At 40.0% G+C, this 22,310-nt stretch overlaps 1 protein-coding gene across 1 annotated transcript in view; it reads right to left on the bottom strand.

Moving 5' to 3' along the window:
* Nucleotides 1-1,151: 1,151 nt before the first annotated feature.
* LOC132999107 (collagen and calcium-binding EGF domain-containing protein 1-like) overlaps nucleotides 1,152-22,310 on the bottom strand; it is a 45,996-nt gene continuing 24,837 nt past the window's right edge. The window contains exons 3-11 of the mRNA XM_061068895.1: nucleotides 8,015-8,067; nucleotides 6,678-6,812; nucleotides 5,921-6,058; nucleotides 5,413-5,546; nucleotides 5,141-5,249; nucleotides 4,708-4,847; nucleotides 4,065-4,100; nucleotides 3,306-3,341; nucleotides 1,152-2,367 (exon numbers count right to left, since the gene is read on the bottom strand). Of these exons, the coding sequence (XP_060924878.1) occupies nucleotides 2,182-2,367; nucleotides 3,306-3,341; nucleotides 4,065-4,100; nucleotides 4,708-4,847; nucleotides 5,141-5,249; nucleotides 5,413-5,546; nucleotides 5,921-6,058; nucleotides 6,678-6,812; nucleotides 8,015-8,067 (967 nt within the window). The 3' untranslated portion in view covers nucleotides 1,152-2,181. The remainder of the gene's footprint in view (nucleotides 2,368-3,305; nucleotides 3,342-4,064; nucleotides 4,101-4,707; nucleotides 4,848-5,140; nucleotides 5,250-5,412; nucleotides 5,547-5,920; nucleotides 6,059-6,677; nucleotides 6,813-8,014; nucleotides 8,068-22,310) is intronic.

The following is a 22,310-nucleotide window of genomic DNA, read 5'->3' as shown; positions in this document are numbered from 1 at the left end:
GACCTCTGATGCTTACACCTATAATGACACCTAGCCACGCTACAGTCCCACAGTCAGTGGCAGTCCAATGAGGAGGGGGCATGAGCCTCCCACATAAATGCTAGGATGATTTACTTATTTTCTATAAGTTGCATGTTTGGGATGCATTGAATATTTTTAGGATGTTTTATGGATGGTTATTATAATTACTCATAAAGGACATAGTGCTGTGAGAACTCAAGAATCTGGTTGTTTTACCTTGCTTGTGTTCACAGAGATTAACTTTAGAAGGGCGGATTATCTGTGTATTAGTACCCTCTGCTGGTGGCACTGAGTAAAAAATCATTCAGGGAAAAGGGATATGGTAGAAAACACCTCATGGTTGGGAACTCTACACAAATTCTGCATCAGGGCTTATCAACAGCACATTGCTCCTCAACCGCTTGTCTTGGGTTTTGAATCTGTTCAGATTTTAGGGATCTGTTGCCTGCTTTTGATATTCAAGGTTTGATTTCTCATTCTGCTTTGAAAAATAAGAGAATCCAATTGGCTCTGACTACGTGTTTAAAACTCAGCTCCTCTGAGGCTGAGTAATGACTTTAAATCTCCTTTATTGTACAGACGCCTGTTTTCAGTCTTCATGCAAAGCTTGTTTAATTGGTCCCGATGATAACTTCATATTTCATTGACATGAGTCGTATAAATCTTAGCTCGATGAGAGGCAAATAATCACATTTCCAACTCTTGAACTGTTACAAAGTCTCCATCTTTCTTATTATAATTTCCTAGAAAAAGCATCTAGTACAGCTACAAACATTAATTACATCCGCCGAGGAGGTTATGTTTTCATCTGCATTTTTTTGTTTGTTATTCAGCGGTATTACCTACTGGACGGATTACCAGAATTCAATTTTGGTGCAGATTAAGATCAGGGGGCGGGTACAGGAATTTGTTTTTGAATTTGAACCAATTAAAAATCTGGATCATGTGAATTTAACTAATTCAGTTTCATGAGAAGTCTGCTGGGCCTTGGTGGAGGTATGCTCTCTACTGACAATCTAGTTTTTGATGCAATAACTAGATCTATAATCTTGATAATTTGCAATTTGACGATCAACGTTACAATATAACTCTGAGCATTATGAATAAAAATCCACATTAAACAGTTAAAATCTATATTAGGCAAAACCTTTAATGAGCAATGGGTTGATCCTTCTGTGCAGCTGCTGCTTCACAGTAAGAAACTTTAAAGTTTCCTTCCTTCTTCATGTCGAACATGTTTCTGACAAACCACTGACAGAAAGATGTGTGCAGTATGAAAACATGTAAACCAACTTCCATGAAACATTTCCCTTTAGACAATTACAGTTATTATATGTTTATTCATTTTAGTTTTAAAGCTTTTTTTATGTCTGTTTTATAAGAAGCAGATTCTGCTTATGTTAACGTTACTGTCACAAGATTGACTCTGTTGTACACGTGACATTTTTGATATTATTTTTAAATGAATGTATTGCTGCAGTAAATGTGTCTTTAATCATACTTGAATTGAGATGTTGAAGGCATAATCAACATTACATCAGGCGTTACTGTTCCTGTCATTATTACGGTTGTCTGCTTTGAATTTGTCTCTGAAGTCTGTGCCTCGGAGTGGAAAGTATCTCTGACTCGAGGGCTGAATGCTGCAGTCAGGTGCAGGGGAGGCTCAGGGCGCGGGTCCTGGGTCTTTGTACCGATGCCCTGCAGGCACACTGTCAGCGGCTGCACGGCTTCCACGGACAGACTCAGGAACAGGAAGAGATGTAGACGATAAAGTTTATCGTTTGAAGTGGTTCAGCTCAGAGGCACAGCTCAGAGACTCAGACATGAAGGCTCACACTGTGTCTTTCTCACTCTATGTCCCGCACGCAATTCCCTCACTCACACATATGAGCATATGAACGGCAGCGAGGAGACTCGCTCGCTTGCAGAGAGAATGCGTTTCATTTCATAATCCCTGGATCTCCCCGTGTTACAGACTGTGGTAACGTTGAGGGTGTAACCGCTGAGGCTCCCTGCCCACTTCATCCCAGCTGTGATTTTAAGAATTATTTACATTTTGGCTCTTTGACCACCAATGTCCTTTATCAGTGAAGAAAAGAGTCAAGTTTGGTGATTTTGTTGCTGGGCTTTAGTAACCGTTACTGTGACCGGGGTCAAAGGTCAAGTATTGACCATCAGATCTTGGCCCGAGCCCCAATCTACAAAATCCACATCCCCGCTGGACTGAGGAGGAGTGTCCAGAGAGATGCCTCGCCGCTCGCCAAACACCTTCTCCTGCAGTTCGATGATGTCATTACGGATGTCCGCCATCATCAGCAGCAGGAAGTCAAAGGAGCCGGGAGGTCCCTGGAGACAGATGGGAAGTTCAGGAATTGATTAAGAAGCCGCACATTATTAGAAAACATTTTTTTTCTTTTAGAGGTTTAGAAGTACAATATATATGAAAAATAATAACCATAATGTAAACAATAGAGCAGTGGTTCTTAACCTTATTGGAGGTACTGAACCCTGCAAGCTTCATCAGTGCATTCAACGAACCCTTCGTAATTGGAAAAATAAAATATTATTTCTTCAAAACATAGGTATATAATTTGTTAGTGCACAAAATGAACCATGCATCAGTTGCACACAAAATCAATGTGTTCAAATCATCAGCTGCAACCAGCTTAATCACTGCGGAGTGTGACGTCATGAATAATACGAGTAGCCTTAATTTCTTTTGTGTAACACACTTTTACCAAGCAACAAAATGTTTGCAATCTGACACGGCGAAAAAAAATTGTGTGTTACCATATTGTGGGCAGCCAATTTTTTGACGGCCGACAAAAATGGCCAGACATTGCTAGTGTGAACCGGGCTATACTGTGTGTGTTTTGACCCCTGCCGAACCCCTGAGAGTGACTCACCGAACCCCTGGGGTTCGATCGAACCCAGGTTAAGAACCACTGCAATAGAGTATGGCACAAGGTGCTGCACAATGAGAAAACAAATAAAATGAAATAAAAACTAAATACAGACAGAAGGAAATAAATAATAGTAATACTAATGATTCAAATAGAGATAGAAGACCAAAATACCTTCTGAGAAAATATGTTTTAGCCGAGCCTTAAAATAACACTCTGTCTCAGACAGCCTTATCTACTCAGGCAATTTATTACAGTCTTGAAGCCCTGATGGCAGACACACTGTCCCTCCTAGTTTTCTATCTAGATTCAGGAAGTAAAATTTGAATACATTCAGGAAGTAAAATATGAATACATGTTTTTACTACAGCATAAACTCACAGGTGGGCCTCTCAGACCTGGAACTCCCATTTCACCCTGTAGATGACAAACAGCACAAATTATCCCTAGTTCAATATGAAGAGCTTCCCAAGTGTCAGAACCATTCAAATACTTTCAGGACACAAGCACACGTATTTAACTATATTATTTAGGGCTGGGCAAGTAAACTCGTTTCAATGGTAACTCGAGTTAACTCAAGTGATGAGTTAACTCGATTAATTATTTTATCTCGCATTCATTCAGGTTTGATTATTTATTGTTTTATTTTGAAAGTCAGGCTTTTATTTTGTGAAAGTCTGTTGCTGACTGCTGCAGAACAGGAAAAAAGAAAATAATGCTGCAGAACAGGAAAAAAGAAAATAATGCTGCAGAACAGGAAAAAAGAAAATAATTGGCGGATAAACAATCGAGTTAACTCATCACTTGAGTTAACTCGATTAAAACGAGTTAACTTGCCCAGCCCTAATATTATTATATATTGTCCTGAACACAGTTACTCAGGTTCAAGTGAACGACAGTATTTATTTGCAGCTACTACTGGATTATTAGGGTTTGTTCATTACAATGTGATCTTTGTCAATGAATCCTCTGGGAGGGGAGGAGCAAACAGGACAAAGTTACTGTAGATTTAAAGACACTAAATGATGCATGTTTAAATGTACTTCAGACACTAGATGGCACTAGTGGAGCTCAACAGACACACACACGGACAGACAAGAAGTCCAAAACATGTAGAAAATAAATCTATGTTATAATGACCTTTAATCCATCTCTTCCTGTTGCTCCAGGTGGTCCCTGTAGAAATGATAGAAATGAGGACATGGGTAATAAGCTGTGACAGTGGCTAAATGAGGAGAAATTAGCCTTCATGCTGCAGACTAATAAGTACACTTGTTTACACATTCATGTATGATGTTACACGTGTAGAGCAGTGGATGTGTTTGTAATTAGAGCAACATGTGTTCATGTCCATTATTATAAAGTCATTATTATGGCATATGGGTTGACTTCACACACATAAAATGAGCTTTTCTAGGCCGTGGGACGGTTTTACAAGTATGGTTTACATATTCATAATAGTAGTATTTGACCTTGTTTTGCAGATGCTTCTTTGAAATTGGTGATTTACAGACAAAATGGTTTTTGGGCTGTAGGTAATTGTTTTCATTGTGTACTGCAACTGCAGCTGGTTACAAAGCAGGTAAGAGAATGTAATGAAAATCTACCTGGTGACAATATGATCTTAGTGTTTTGTTGTTTGTAGTATTGGGTAAAACTCTCAAAATGATTATATACTATTATGATTTGAAATGTTGTATTAAAGAGGTTTTTGGGAGAGTTGTCCTTATGTCACGTTGATAGTGGGAACTAAGTCTTGTTACAACCCTTTTTTTCTTCTTACCACTGCCCCTCTGCGGCCTCTTTTGATATGTTTCAAGTCAGGCTCTGGACCCATTGGGCCCATGTCCCCTCGAGGACCCCGAGGACCAAGCGGGCCCCTGTCCCCTGGGTCGCCTTGCTTTCCTGGTTCACCTGGGTGTCCTGGTGAGGACAGGTGGTTAAAGAGATAAGTGGGGAGGAAACATTCAAAATTAGATAATTAATTAAATCAGTCTAACATATAAAATAATAGCAATGTCATAATAGAAAACCGTAATATCTTCTTGGACTGGTCATATGTTACACTGCTCACATTAAAACTTTGGTTTTAGAAATCAATAGTCTAAAGGAGACTAAAGCTCTGTAAAGTGCATTAACCAGTAACTCTCCCTCTTCATACTTTTGGACTAGTAGATTTGATTTTGTGTCTCATATTACTATTATATCAACATTACCTGGGACCCCAGGAGCTCCTGGAGGACCGGGTAGACCAGTATGACTATCTGGACTTTTTCCTGCCCTCCCCAGAGACGGCTTGTCACTCCTGTTAGCCAGGCCCGGCACCTGCAAACATAAAAAATGACTTTGTGGAATCAAAACAGACATAAACAAATAAATTATTAGCATTAACATTTATGATGAATTATTAACCTTTAGATCTGCTCTGTCTTTACTGGTCAAAGGTGGGAAACATAGATTAAATATTGCTCTAAAGTGAACACGTTACCTGGTTCGGTGACTGTGTGTTGCCCAGCCTCAGTTTCAGCTGCAGCAAACTGTTTTTCATATTCATAAAATCCTGACAGGTGAATGAACAAGAACCAGCACTCATCAAGGTGTCTGACTTCCCAGATGAGCTCACTGCAAGACAAAACATTCACATAAAAACATATTTATATACAAATTCAGGAAGGGAAACAAATGCTCTTCTAACAAAAGTCACTGCTTGACAATTACACTGAAAGAACATAAATCGGCAGTTGTCATTATGAACTGAAATTCAAGAGCTGATCAATTAACATCTTGGTTTTGATTTGTAAAAGTCTTATACCTAGTTATGCTAAAACAACCTCTTACTGACTTTAAGCAGGTGGAAGGAAAAACTAATAAATGAGCTCACAATGTTATCCATATCATCTTGTATCAGCCAAACACCTTCACAGATCAATGAACCATTATGGCTGGATGCTGACTCGGTCTCCTACTTAGACTTATTAATCCCAACAGGAACTTACAGTTGTGTACAGGGATGCAGGAGCGTTGGTCCGGTGCCAGTATGTAGCCGCTGCGACAGCGACACAGGAAGCTTCCCACTGTGTTCACACAGTCGTGGTCACACACACTGCTGCCTTGGTGCTCACACTCATCAATGTCTGCATGAGATGATCCATCCAATTAAAATCTATTCGTTGTTATGATATAAATACTATTCATGCATTGACACAAATTGAAATGACAGTCAGGCAGAAAGAGAGCAAGAGGTAGAAGACACAGTACATGTAGTATATCTATTTCAGCTGCATTCTCACATGCATCTTTTCATGTGGATCTCAGTTGTAATCTTCACCCCTTGGACATACAGTAGGTGCAGGAATATTTAATTGTATATATCTTAGGAAATGATAAACCCTAGAGCAATAAGAACCTTGCTGAGACATCACATAGTATGACTGCAGGTCAATAGCATTTACATAATGTAAATACAGGGTGCAGATTTGGAAGGAATTCTGCTGATTTGCTTTATGCTGCATCAAACAGGAGAAGGCCAGTGTTTCACAACTATGAAAAATCGATTTCATGTGTTGATGCTATTTGAAGAAACACCTATGTTTTTCATTTTCTTTTGAAGAATGTCCACTTTATCTTTGTTTTAAGGATAAAAAAAGCCCTGTGGGGTGCTGGGACAAGGGAGACATAATCTCTCTACCACACCAGTAGTAGACATGGTAGTCAGAATCATTGACTGAGAGATGGGGTGGGTGCGGTACTGACCCAGACAGTAAGGAGATTTGTGGCTGCGGTGTCTTTCCCGGTCAAAGCGGTAGCCGGGGTAACACGTGCAGACAACTCGTCCAAAGTTGTCAGTGCACTGCTGCTCGCAGGGCGATGCATCACACATGTCTACACCTACAGAGACAGAGAGAAAAGGACGAGTGTGCGTGAACTAAGTATCATAAAGTTATTCAGGATCAAAACATAACTGTAATCGCCTGCAACTGCTTTCTAATTACCACCTCCTTACATTCAGAAAGTTCCACATCCACATGGAAACTGACCAATACAGCCTCTACTGCTTTGGTGAAGAGACATATTGACGTGTCAGAGTAGAAACAGCACAAGTGTAAATAACTAAATGAAATCTTAATTTCAGCTGCTTCGGGTGCTGGTTTCTGGGTCATTCTCACATAGTCGTAGCTCACAGGGACACTCATACCTCCATAATTAAACAAAGACATTGTTTAGGTGCATTTCCTAAAATGACAGGCTAAAAAAAACTGTTAACTGCTACCTTCGACGGGTTAAGTGTCACAGGACTGTAATTTATTTTTCTCAACTATGAAATGCTTTCCACATGTCAGCACCCCAATCTTTATAGGGTGACGTTTTACACTGGTTTCCGTCTCTCAATCATATAGCCAACATGTATGGTGTGAAATAGGACTATTAGAATGATTACAAAGTTAAATTATTGGTTGATTAAAAGAAAAAGAAAAATGATATTGCATCATCATAAAAAATTCAATCATTCATGAATCCAGGGCTGTCGTGTCTTGATTAAAGCCTCAGACTTAAGTTCTTTTTAAATCAAACGGAAAACACATATTCATAGTAAATGTTTTTATTGTATGTGAGCTGTGGCCTATTTAAACTGTATACTGAATAAATGTTCTGCGTTTTAACTGTTTTTACATTATACTATAAGCATCAGCTGACGCTCTTTAAACATCCAGCTTAAACAAGGTGGGGTACAGTGCCCTCTAGTGGTCAGAGTAAGTCGCTGTCACTCTGTCTCGGCATGTTCACAGTTGATCATGATAAGTCCAATGATCACAATAACAAGATGCTTTTATATCGATGACCACAACACCATGATGCAGCTGTTTGTGTCAAAACTATGGGCAGAATGTTTTTTGGCTCAGGTAAACTCTGAAATGTTTAAGGACTCCTTAAACTTCAAACTGACAAAGATCAGCTCTAAGAACAAAAACATTATCTCTGTAGGTCCACAATTACAAATATGTTTATATCGTGTTGCAGACTGTTCTAATCAACCACTGTCAGATTAAGAGCATGTCAAGTTCAAGAGTCAGTGTGTATGGTTTACCTACTTTCAGGTATGCACTGGCCCATCACAAACCTGAACCCTTCACAGCATTTCTTCCTGAAAAAACAAAGAGAGTGTAATCAGATGTTTATAGCGCCATTTTCAATTCACAGTTTGTAAAAAAGCGTAGATAAGAGATAGAGGAGGAGATTGATATCACTCTCTGACCAGTCGAGAGGCTCGGAACAGGAGGAAACAGTTGATCTGGCTCAGGTAACACAAGTAACATCCAGAAACTCTGAAGCTTACTAATCAATAATGCTACTGATAAAGATAATGACATCGTTATTTGTATAATACCTTTCAAAACAGCCATTAAAAGTGCTAACAAGAATTCATAACTGTTAGGAATTTCAAACTTTTAACTATAGGTTGTGTCTGAAAGAACTCTTAATAATAAAGCTAGAGGTAGTTTTAGCTAGATATAATGTACAAATTAATTTAATAACCGTTGCTGTTTAGTGCCAATAATGTATCTTTTAGTTGTCCTCATAATTAACTTCTTGGATATTAAAGCATATTTTCATTAGCTGTATTCAACATCAGACAGAATTCAAGGAGCTGTCCTTTCTGGGGCAAAGTCAGTATGACATTGTTTAGTTTCAAGGATGCGAATGTTTACACATTCACAGTCAAGATTGTTTTGATGGAGCAGACACTCAATAACACAATAATAGTTTCTCAAACCATAATGAATGACTCTTTTCATAAAGGCGGAAGGGGAGGTAGGAGCAGTGGGTCAATTACATTACCTTATACAAATCATTATTTTCAACCTTTCGCTTATCATATTTAATATTTGGAATTTGCTAATAATGTTTGTACGTCACAAGGATGGCCAGTCTAACAGCTGTCCTGATAGGAGAGTCGTAGGTTTGTTATGGTTAAGTTGGTGCAGCCAAGATGGCTAGAGCAAGACACTTTCTACTCAAGGCTGAATTACGAGACAACATCAGACTGTCAGGGTAGATAGAGTTGCCCTAGCAACCGGTAGAGTAGCGTAGGTTGCATGACGGAGAGCTGCTCGCTGTCACTTCCTGGATTCGGTAACAAGAGGCGTGGGACTGCGGCTGGACCAATAAGGGAGATCCAAAGTGATTTGCGGTGACTCCCCTCCAAATATTCATAACCAATCACATCAAATCTACTGTTATAACTATATCAAACCCCTTCTGTTCGGGGCCATTTTCATCTTCCTACTGCTAACTTAATTAGCATAGGCTGTGATAATTGTCCATAGCTATGAATAACTTTTCATTGTATCTTTAAATAAAACATTTGATTGAACCAAAATCTTGGATCGGTTTCTCTCATTATATAGGATAAAAAAACACGCCTTAACAGATGGTGACCCCGGACGTGATCCTATGAGAGTTTTTGACCGACTTTTTTCCTAAGGAAGATTTGGACCAGACAGCAGGCCTCAAAGTCTAAGCTGCTCTGATCGATTTTTCGCATTCTCATTGGACGTCCAAACAAAAAGGTACGCAGAAACCAGTTAAAACAAATTCTGTATTACTTAGATAGTCACTGCTATAGATATGAGAATGCGGAGAGGAGATAGGAGGTAAAATTTATAAATAAAGTTCTGTGTGTTTTGAGATACAATGAAAAGTGTTGGGAGGAACTAAATGAGTCAACATACAATGAAAATGTTGTGAGGAAGTGAGTCAACATACAATGAAAAGTGATGTAAGAAACCATAGGAAATAAGAATTAAATATAGGAACAATGAAAAGTGATGTAAGAAACCATAGGAAATAAGAGTAAAATAGAGGGACAATGAAAAAGGGATGAGAATGGAATAGGAGTCCCAGATCTTGGCGCATATACCGTAAACTGACGATTTAAACAACAGGTTGCAAATATTGCAACCTAAACTTTTTAGGGTGTGGTTTTAGAGGAAGGTGGCCGGCCTGCACTAGGAGAGTGAGGGACCGAACTGCCAAACACACCGTTGTTTAATCGGACCTAAAGATAGAGATTCAGGTAGCAGGGTTGCAGTGGAATCTTAGATTAGATTAGATTTCTTTATTTATCCACACAACGGGGAAATTCACTTGTTACAGCAAAAAAGAGAAAAAAGAAAAAAAGAGAAAAAGAAAAAAGAGAAAAAAAGAAAAAGAGTGCCGGTTCTGACGGGAACAGGTGCTTATCGGATCCAGATACACTGTAGAAGCGAGCCTGAAGCAAATATTAAAAAGGGATCCGTGAAGAGAATGTGACCTGAAGGCATGAGCGCTGTTATGACGAGACCAGACGCTTAATGAATTCAGACACAGCTTTTGGATCGACCCTTAGATTAGAGATAAAACGGCTGTGAAGATGTTGTTATTCTGTAACAGACGTGTGCTTTCGACGGGACCGGGTCTGAATAACCAGAGTGCAACGTTGGATCAAGCTTAAAATTCGCCGTGCGACACAAGTAATCATATATGATAAGTCTGCCCCAGCATCAGTACTGACGAGACTGGAGCTGGGACCACAGACTTTACCGTTGCCATGTGTCAAGCCTAAACATTTAAAGACGCCTAGATCATAAAATATTATTATATGTGAGTTGAGTGTTTTGTCCTAATAAAGTATTTTATGTAAAGAAGCTATACGTGACACAGCACTGAGGCTGAAACAGGGGTTTCTATGCCCAGCCTGTATATAGATTTAAGAAAAAATTGGCTGGATTATCTGGTTGTTTCTCATTCAGGACACAAAGACCTGAGAGGATTGAATCTGGCTTTGTTTTGTAAAAACAATTGGGTTGTGTATTTCACTTTTAGAAATCAGAGACTATTTAAGATTTCCAGAAACCATAGAGGTTTAATTAAATGTGGGTTTGTCTGATTCAGAGGTAGAAGGGCAGTTATTAATCGGTGCTGCCTGGAATCCCCAAAATACACACCATCGTTTCAATTGGACACAAATAACGGAAGGATGTTACGAATAAGGATTTGAAAGAGGAAATTACTTAAATAAAAATTATTATACTACTATTGATTATATAAAATAGAGAGGATGTGAAGTAACTAGTATGAATGGAAGTGTGTGGCTGTTGGACTGAGTGACTGGTAGAAAACGTTGGGGCGCGGCCCTTCGTATCTCAAAAGAGGGAGTCCGGTCTCTGCCTGAAAATTAAAAAAAAAAACATGGCAGAGCACGCTTGGCTGTGAATGTTCGTGTGCTTGTGTGCAGGGAGATAACTCCCAGTGTGTGTGGGAGTAGGAGTGTTTGTGTGTGAGGAAACGAGAGGAAAAAGAGTCAAGGTCAAACGATTGACTGAGACACAGAACAAACTGACTAAGACAGAAGAAACTAACTGACAGGAAAACGACTTTTTCCTAGAGAAATATATAGGAATTAGATTAGAAGTGGTATATGTCTGCCATCTGATGTATGTTGTGTTGAAAACGGAAGAGAGGAGAAAGAGTGTGTCAAAGGTCACAGGATTGAGAGAAACAGAGGCAGAGATTTACCCTGTACTTGGTAGATGACAAGGGTATTGAGGGAGAGGAAGCTATTGGGGAAGGCCAGAAACCTTAAAGCTTACATCTGGCGTTAAGATCACAAGGAGGCTTGGTGTTTGTGTTTATTTGTTTGTTTGTTTGTTTGTCTTTTACTATTGCTAAATTCAGAAGTAAAGAATTCCAGAAGGAATTGTTAAAATTACACCTTTTGGCACAATTTTGTTGTTTCAGATATTTCCAATACATCTAATCTTTTAGAGGAAAGGAGAAAGGTTTTGGCCTCTAAAGTTCTACATAAAATCCAAACATTTAAATATCTTATTACTATGTTAGTCCTGCTACAGCAGGGATTACAGTAGACACCAGTATGATACTACACAATTTATTAGTTTGATTTGTTATACAACTCCATGGAAAAGTGATTAACGAAAACACAAAATCACATTAAAGTGCCTTTCAAAAAATAGTAATTAAAAAAGATAGTAATTGGCAGTATTTTGTTTTTTTTCCTGATGTCTTTTTCTTTAAAACTATTCACACTAAGTGCATTTTCTGTCAATATTTTTTAGTATATCTAAGCCATTTGACCCATACAAAGCTTCATCCTCAACCTTGGCTTTGTTGATAATGAATAAGTTCACAGTGTCTTTGTTTTATATTATGGAGAACTAAGCTCTGATAAAATGGGCACAGTGAAACTAGATAGCAGTGGTCAGTTAAGCTCTCCTCAGAATGGGGGTAAAGGTGAAATATTTCTGTCCCCTTTAGAATATCAATCTATGGTCCAACTTTTTTCTTCTTAGAGTATATTTTCCATAAAATTTATTTTGAAACAATTATCGATTATATCAACTGAAAGAGTTAAGATAATTGTGTCAAAGGAGGGAATGTTGAGTGTGTTTTTTGTTTTGTTTTTTGATAAAAATGCTGTAAAGCTGATTCTTATTACTAACTGAAGTCATCCAATTGCTTGCTAGGAACGGATGAGAATGTCAACCTAAGCTTTAAACTTGTTTACGAGCTGCCTGGAATTAGTAAGATACAGAATTGAGATCTTTTGAATTTATGTTTGCCATTTGACTCAATACACCATCTGGGGTTAGATAAAAGTAATTACAACCAGAGGCTTCAGCCTGCCATCTGGTAGCTGGGGAAACTTAAAGAACATTAATGCTCGGGTTACAACTGTGTAGACATCATTGAATTTGATTGATAAATTGGTTAATTAATTAGTTTATATTTTACAAATATTCGTTAATATTTTTAATCTTTTCAATCTTTTTAATCTTTGTAATACTGTATTGATTTTTGTATTGTATTGTTTTGTTTTGTTCTGTTTTGTTATTGTTTTAAATTTTAAATTTTTTATTATTATTATTCTAAATTTAAATTTTGATTCTGATTTTGAATTATTACTATTATTGTTATATTTGGAATTATTATTTTATTTTATTTTTCCTCTCTCTCATCCACTAAGAAATTTATTTATTTTACACTTAGAGATAAACACCCCTGACATACCCATACGACAGACACACCAAGATACACACACATTCATCGAGTCACAGCGCTAGAAAAACAGTGAGTGGATAATAGGTGGATGAACAGGTATATTCTGAGTCTGAACCTTCTGCTTGAAATACTGATAAGTGTGCTGGTCTGGAGGTATTATTATTAACAGGCTAAAGAAAAATAAATAATAACCTGTCGAAAAGAGTTTGTTTTATCCCGAAAGATGGCCGCTGCCCCTGTCCAGACCCCCACCACCATGATGCAGCTTCTCTCTCAGCTGGAAGACACAGCCTGTGATGACGAACGTCAAGTCCAGAGTCTACGAAAGATGAGTATCGTTTTTCAGTCTCGTGCTGATAATACGCTTGAACTATTGGACAAGTGCAAAGCTTCTTTTGCAGCAGCCGAGGAGAGTAAAGACCAACTGAGACGCGAGGTGATGGATGGCATGCGCCATCTCAACCAAGCTCAGAATGCAGCAGAAAGCCACAGGAGAGTGAGTATCGAGCTGCAACGCAACCTCAGCGAAGTGGAAAAATCACGACTGAATGTTCCGAGAGAACTCCAAGAGCTGCAGACTCGTCTGTCAGTGGAGGAGCAACAAGAGGAGGAGAGAGGGAAAGAGGTTTTCGTGCTCAAACAGAAGTTGAAGAAAGCTGAAGCAGACCGAGAATCTCTGAAAAAAGAGCTTTCCCTGATTCAAAAGCGCCTGATGGAGTCTGAGTCTTGCTGGCGATCATGCGAGAGAAAGCTACTGAAGGCCCAACGGAACGAAATGGCGCACGACATGAACCCCAACAAGAAAGACAAGCCCCTTAATCAGATGGCTGCTGTGTCAGGATTAAATTTACAAATAGCTGAGGCAGTAGCGCAGGCTATGAGGATCGAAAGAGACAATCAACCCATGCCTCCATTTGGTCAACCCCCTCCATTCAGACCAAGAGGAGGGTACGGCCCTGCTCAGTATCAAGGTCAAACAAGAGGAACCTCCAATACCAGATGCTTCATATGCGGCCAACTTGACCACTGGGCCCGAGAATGCCCAAATGAGGAACAAAGAAGACCACGAGCCCCCTACAGAGGACAAGGCCCCTACCGCGGAGGCCCCCCAGCAAGAGGCAGAGGAAGAGGCATGCCTCCGCAGCCACACCAGAGGCCATTTGCCACCGGGGAACACGGCAACGACTTTGACCAATGAAGTTGCCAATGTCTACCGCAGGTCACGTCATGCCCCCCGAACCAGACCCCATTGTGACCTGTAAAATCAATGGAGAGCCCATCCCCCTCATGGTCGTCACAGGAGCAGCAGTATCGGGAGCGGTGGTGAATGCGACTCCAGAGTTCTGGTTCAAGAAAAAGAGGGAACCAGGAACCAGGAATGTTTCCCCTAAAAGTCAACTCGGACCACGGCATCACTGTATTTTCTGAACTTTAAGGCAATTTCTTTTTCACCAACCCGAATCCAAATCTCTCAGGCGCTCAAACAGCCTGACATCACCTTTGAATCTAAACCTGTCAACATGGCCAATGAAATGACAGCGGACACACAGGCCCCACATAACTGTGAGGCCCTCTCCGAAGAAGAGATCAAACTCAGAAAAATCTCCAATCCAAACTAGCCCAAATATTTCTCATATAGCGGCCAATGGACCAACACACATCAGTAGGAAACAGACTCAGAATAACATAGAAATACTGGTGGCATCCACACACGACAGCACTGGTAGAGAACTTAGAACATGGGTAAGATACATGCAGTTCACAACACTAAATGATCATACAGATGTAAATAGGCCATTCAAAGCGCTGACCACTGAGTACAGGGCATTTTAAGATAGGAGTTTGATTCCCCCCCAAGTAACTCTTGTTAAGACTCTTGAGAGTCCTAAAAGTAATTATGTTTCACCATTTTTAAAGAAGAATAAATCTAAATTCAGTTAAAGGTCAGAGGTCAAATACACTTTAACACATAGCCTGTTTCATCTTAAATGAAATACAGAAGCCAGAATACAAGCCCCTCTGTTTACACAGTTTATAGAATGTCATATCTATAATCATATTTAAATTTATTTTGGACACTTTAACTTTTCAAATTCAGGCGAGAGGGTTTTTATTTTTTGTTGTTTTTGTTTCACCAGTTAACTTAACATCTAAGGCTCTTAATTTGAAAGGTGTTGTTAAGCTCCAATTATTGTTTCTATTTCATCATGAAGAAAATTGTGAGAATAACTTTTATTTAAATTGTTTTGAACTGTTTCAGCTGTAAACTCTGAAATGTTTGAATTGAATCTCATGTCTCATACATTTGTCCTTTTTGTATGTGATTCCTGTTTTATCACAGGACAGTTTGACGTCAAAGCTTCTGAATTATCGTGTTATGGAGCAGTCAATGAATTTTGGAAAATGGTTTGAACACAAATACTCAAACGCTGTCATATCTGCTGTCATATATTGAAATTCAACTTGTTTAATTTCTTATTTTTAATGTCCACTGATTTGGCCGACCACTCCTCAAAAGTTTTATGAAATTGTTGAATACCAAAAGAGGGTATGTATGTTTTGATTCGATATTTAGTTTGTTTCTTTAATTATAAGCTTATAGAACTTTAATCTAAATTACGCATCGCAGTAAATTAATCATCTTTCTGTTTGTTTTCCTTTCAAACTCTGGGATCTGGGCTTCATGTCTTCACAACCAAACTCTCATCCAGTGTGAACTCCACCTCCTCCACCACGACCGACTACGCCCTGCGCCTGGCTGTACAGTGCAAGCTTAAAACACCTGGCCTGTTGGCAAGTATCAATTCCACAAAAGGATCTTTACAAGGCTTAGATCCAGATCATTGCCCCTGGTGGCTGGGTGACCAGTGCCCTCTCCACCTCTACGCACCATGACATGACATGGCAGTAGACTTTGACATTTCTGACTAGATCACCAAGGCTCGGAGGGAGGAAAACATGCCTCATGCCCCCAGCTGATCTGATGAGGATGAGGACGGGTTTGCACTGGATGGGATGAAGGGTTTGCGGAGTGCTTGAAATTCCCAGTAGGTGGTCACACCGATTTGAACGGTGTGAAAAGAGGGTCTGTTAGGAATTTCTAACTTTTAACTATAGGTTGTGTCTGAAAGAACTCTTAATAATAAAGCTAGAGGTAGTTTTAGCTAGATATAATGCACATACAAATTAATTTAATAACCGTTGCTGTTTAGTGCCAATAATGTATCTTTTAGTTGTCCTCATAATTAACTTCTTGGATATTAAAGCATATTTTCATTAGCTGTATTCAACATCAGACAGAATTCAAGGAGCTGTCCTTTCTGGGGCAAAGTCAGTATGACATTGTTTAGTTTCAAGGATGCGAATGTTTACACATTCACAGTCAAGATTGTTTTGATGGAGCAGACACTCAATAACACAATAATAGTTTCTCAAACCATAATGAATGACTCTTTTCATAAAGGCGGAAGGGGAGGTAGGAGCAGTGGGTCAATTACATTACCTTATACAAATCATTATTTTCAACCTTTCGCTTATCATATTTAATATTTGGAATTTGCTAATAATGTTTGTACATCACAAGGATGGCCAGTCTAACAGCTGTCCTGATAGGAGAGTCGTAGGTTTGTTATGGTTAAGTTGATGCAGCCAAGATGGCTAGAGCAAGACACTTTCTACTCAAGGCTGAATTACGAGACAACATCAGACTGTCAGGGTAGATAGAGTTGCCCTAGCAACCGGTAGAGTAGCGTAGGTGCATGACGGAGAGCTGCTCGCTGTCACTTCCTGGATTCGGTAACAAGAGGCGTGGGACTGCGGCTGGACCAATAAGGGAGATCCAAAGTGATTTGCGGTGACTCCCCTCCAAATATTCATAACCAATCACATCAAATCTACTGTTATAACTATATCAAACCCCTTCTGTTCGGGGCCATTTTCATCTTCCTACTGCTAACTTAATTAGCATAGGCTGTGATAATTGTCCATAGCTATGAATAACTTTTCATTGTATCTTTAAATAAAACATTTGATTGAACCAAAATCTTGGATCGGCTTCTCTCATTATATAGGATAAAAAAAACACGCCTTAACATAACCCCAAAGACAGCACACACAATAATATATTAAAACATTAAAATCAAAGACAGCAAATTATATAATACAATATATTTAAAATCAATGGCAAAAGAATAGCATACTTAAAAGAAACAAAATAATAACTAGCTGATTTGAATGATTGTTTTATTTTTTCTGCATTTGCAATTTAAAGTGAACTTTGAATTTCTCTTCTTGTTCCCGGCACAGTACTTGCTCTCTGTCCAAATAAACACGAAAGTAACTATCAGTGAAAGTGAAGTTATTAGAAACTGCTTTGTGGTCTAACACATTGGTGGATGTAATTTTTTTCAAGTACAGGATTGTGCAACAAAAACTGGGCAAAGATTCCTCCCAGAATTGATTCATGGTGTTTGGCAGCGACACTTATCCAACCATCCCACAACAATTCACCACATGTTACAGACATCACAGATGGAAAAACAGAGAGGAAATGGCTCAGAAACTGGAGCGGCTCAGCCACGCAACAAATATCACACACACACACTCTAATACAGACAGACAGACACACAAACATGCACAAGAAATGCAAATGTCCAAAAAATGGCATGCTGTTACGGGAGGGGATGTAGCATGCTGCCTCATTCACGGTGCCCTCGAGGCAACAAGTTGCTTTTATTCTCCTCCAGCCTCCATGCATCGAAACCCTAAATCACTCTATGATCCCTCCTCCTCCTGCTGAATGAAAAATAACCTGTAAAATGTCAAGCTTGGCCTAAACTGATGAGATCCAGATGAGAGCAGCTTTAATCTGCAGCCTGTTAGCTGAGAGTGTTGAGAAAGGGACGGAAAGGGCAGCGCACGGAGCTGAGGTGCAGACAGGAGAGTGAAGACTGAGACCAACACCGTCAGTCTGTCAGTCAGATGATCAATCAATCAATCCATCAGTCATCTATCAAGGGGATAATGTGTTGCAGATGCAGGTCTTTCCTGCGGAGGTGCTCTTTACGTTCATAAGTCTGGGAATCAGCCATGATGTGGTGTCTCTTTGTGTCTTTGTCAATGACATCATCCAACTGAGAGTTGTAGCACAGACAGGTAGACGGGGCACATGCAGCCACAGCACGTCAGTGGCACAAGGCTTGATCTAAACTAGCTACTTTGTAAATATTTCCCCTGTTGTTGAACTGATTTCAACAACAGGGAAAAATGAGCATTGATGTCATAACATCATCCCCATTAAAAGCAGGTGTTTTATTGTGAAATGACTAACATCTAATTACATGTTGGCTGGATTAAGTTTTTTGAGGAACAGAAATTGATTTCATGGCAATCCCAGTATAAATGTGTTGCAGCTGAGCATTCTGGAGAACATTTAGACCACGAGAGACATGTGACAAATTTGGACTGATGTCTGTTTTATTCTAATGAGCAACAAATGATGCTGTAAGAAAGTGGAACCATGTTTAAAGCTTAATAAATGTAAGCAATGATTGGTAAAGAGTGTAAACTTTAGGGGACTGTTGCTGTTTCTTTTAACTTGACCAAGTGCATCACTATGAACTCTTAACGGAGAGACTGAAATGTCTCTCCTTCCTCCCCTTCTTGAGTCGCCTTTACTGTCCATCTTTAAGTGTGGCTGTTCACAACAGTTATGAACACTTTTGCCCTTGTAAGTAGTCACGCTTCATCTTGCATCAATTTTTTTTAGCATGATCCAACCCTGTGCTCTACGGCCATGATAGAGGTCTTATAACAGTCCATCCTGAGTCCCATTTATATCCCTAAATAAACTAAATACTTCTGGTGGCACAAAGTCAGAGGATCATCAAAGTCAACTTCCTCTGAGCACCATGACAATCCATCCAGTAGATCAATTTCAGTCCAGATGTTTCCATCCCACAAGTTGTGCTGCTAGTGTGGCTTACAATCCTGCACACTGCTGCAGAGGGTAACAGACTTTATATTTAAAGACCAGAAGATCCACGTACATCGACAGGTCAGTCAGTCAGAAATGCAGCGGCCTCAGCAGCTCTCCCCTGGGTGTCTCTGAAGGACAGGGGAGGACGAGCGGATGAGGGTGAAGGGAGAAGTGACCCGTGTGTTTTTGTTTTGGAATGTGAAAGTATGTTGGTCAGGCAGGCAACAGGCCCGGTCAACATGACACTAGAACACACACCATTACACCCATTGAATCTAGAATGTGTGTGTGTATTTTTTTGTGCTAGCACATTGAAGATTGAAAATGCTAACAACCTGCCTTCGAAAACCCCAAACTATTTAACTGCGTGTGTGTGTGTGTGTGTGTGTCAGGGAGTCTGTGTGAGGGCTGGGACAGCATCCAGTAATTGGGTACAGCCTTTTAATGTCAGTCATGGTTTATTAGTGAGAGCGATGCATGACGTTAGCAAGCTCCCTCACCTCCTCTCTCCTTTTCCATGTCCTCTCTGTGCACTTTGATTCACTCGCCGTACACTGTGCATCTGATGTCGATTCATATTCAGGTCGTCCTATCGGCCCCTCGTTTTACCGCGGATGCCATTGGTTCACTGGTTGTTGACATAATCTCTGTCCGTCTCTCGCTCTCTTCTCCGCAGACTGACATGTTGTCGGCCTCAGTGTTGCCCCCTGTCCATGAAAGTCCATGAGGTGTCGGCCATTTCCATCTTTATTTCAATCACAGGGATAGTTTTCTGTCCTCTGAAGTTTTGCTGAGGCCAAAAAGCTGCAAGCCGCAAACAGCCGTATTTACACTAAACAGGAGTATCTATCTGCAAGGCTTCAAATGTGGATCCTCCCACGATCAAAAGCTCTTCCTTAGTTTACAAATGCTGTCAATAAAGTTTTGCTGAGGGAGAACAATCACTACCTGAGGAATTTCATTTTATGTTGCGTTTAATGCACTTTACAGATGTGCACATGTTCCACAGGGGGCAAATTACTATGACATTGATATCTTGTTATTTCACTAATCACCATCTACACACCAGAAAACATTGTTAAATTACTGGTAGCGTTGTGAGAATGCTAGAATGCCGATATTAACATTTTGCCTATTAACTGATGGACGACACATCTCAACTTCCTCCCACACCCTTTAAATGAAAAAAATCCCAAATAGGACTGTTGCCATTTTGTGCTGTTCTGCACTGATCTGCTAAGTCTGCACAGTTGTGATCACGGTGCGGAGCTGCAGTATTGAGGTGATGCCGATACAATGCTCGACCAATCACTAGTCAGTCTTAGCTTTCAATCATGATGTTTCACCGCACTGTTATAGCAACAAACAACAAAAACAATCTTGGGAAAGAAATGCATTTTGTGTTTCGCTTATTTTTTTTTAGATCGGTCCATGTTTCATCAACTAACATGGAGGAAGCCGGATTCATTACCTAAACTGCATCAAGCCACCAGGGAGCAATACAATTGTTTTGGCTTCACCTTTTGCCTCTGAGAGCTGCAGAGCTGCAAAGTGTTGGTAATACAGTGACCATCCTAAATTTGTCTTAAAATCTGAGGATTTTGACCAAAATAACACAGTTCACAATTCAGACATGTAACAGGATAATTATCTTCACAGTTTGTTGGCAGTTTATCTGTTTTATCCCTGTTCAGCTCATGTCAGCAATGGTTCAGACTAAAAGTGCTACTTTTTAATAGGCTGTCCCACTGTATCAACTTTTCTGGATTCGTAAGTCCACATTCAAATTCATGTGTGTAGTAATTTGCACATTTCAGTGCTGATTAGCTGCAGACTTAGATAATGCATGATGATAGAAAGGTTTGGACAGGGGTTGAACGGCCCCTCTTGGCTTTGGCTAACACTCTTTCAGTGTGGATATCAAAAAATGTGTCTGCTGGCTGCTGTTTTTGACAGCTTCTGTACCCAGTGTAATAGATTATAATTTACAAAGAAGTGGAAATGTATTGGACTTTACAAAACTCATACTGATCCACTAAAAAGGCATTGATTGGCACTGATGCAGAGGCTGATGGGGACTTTATTAAAACTGTAACAACCAGTGATTTGTCTTTTCGTACCACTGCTGAAATTATAAAAAAAACTGTGGAATGACTCGGAATCTTATTTCTGTTCAAAAGCAATATAGAGGACAATACCAAGAGTCCCCTTTGGAAGGATCCTGACATTGACCTGTCAATCATAGCATCATAAACCTCACCTCTGTTCATCCTCCTCTCTGAACATAGGGTACCAACTTTCACCAACCAGTCAATTGTTGTGCTGGTGGATGACCAAGCAGCTTCCTGCTCATTCAGGGGTGCAGGCAGGATCACATACAACCCCAGCCTGCTGCTGCAGCTGCTGCCAAAATCAGCACAGAGGCACTGGGAGGAAACGCAGAGACAGGGTCCAGAGGCAGGCCTGGGCCTGGATCGCCTTACACTGAAGATTATATTCTTAAGCAAGGGGTCTCCATCCAGAGGGGGAATGCTCACTGTTAAGGTTTCCGAATTCAGTGTGTCTGTGATTTATTTGTGCATTTGCAAGCAGGAATGAGCTACAAAGATGGGATAACCCCACCAACCCCCAATACATCCTCAGTCCCCAACCTAGACAGTGCCCCTCCAGTGAACAGGGCACAGCATGGATGATGCATTATACTGCAGGCACTCTGCATTATGGATCCAGCTCACATTACAGATCTACACTGTAGAAATGTAACCATAGAGGGTTCTTCAGCTTGTCCCCATCTGAGTACACTTTTTGGTTCCCGGTATAACTTTATTATTAAGGTTCGATCGGGAACCCTTTCAAATGGTAGAAAAGACCCATCACAAAGGTTTACACCTACAAGGAACTGTGTAAGGTTCCACCCAGAACCACCTGTGTGAGGTTTATAGATAACCCTTTCCGGAGTGTAATGGTTCCACCAAGAACCCTCCCTAGGGGGTTCTATCAAGAACCTTTCCACCTTAAAGGGTTTTCATGTCGCATCCACCCAAGGCATGACATTATGGCAATGATGTAAAATATGACAGAACCCAAGTTCAACTGATTGACAGTAAGGATTTATTTTTAAGTTCCTTTAAACGCAAATAGTTCTGGATGGAAACACCCTTTGGAACCATTATGGTTCCAAAGGGTTTCTATATGATCATGAGAAACTTCAGTATTTGTCTCTTGTCAAATCCCTTCTCTTTTTTCGGTGCATCGTCTTTAACAGCAAAAATGTTGGATGATGTGAAGACGGAGTGAAGTGGGAGGAAATGCCACAAGTAAGAAATGAGGGAGGACACTGGAAGGAGGAA

This window comes from Limanda limanda, chromosome 3 (assembly GCF_963576545.1).
Source record: "Limanda limanda chromosome 3, fLimLim1.1, whole genome shotgun sequence".
Taxonomy (NCBI): Eukaryota; Metazoa; Chordata; class Actinopteri; order Pleuronectiformes; family Pleuronectidae; genus Limanda; species Limanda limanda.
The sequence above is the reverse complement of the archived record's forward strand: the minus strand, read 5'-3'. Positions and strand labels throughout refer to the sequence as shown.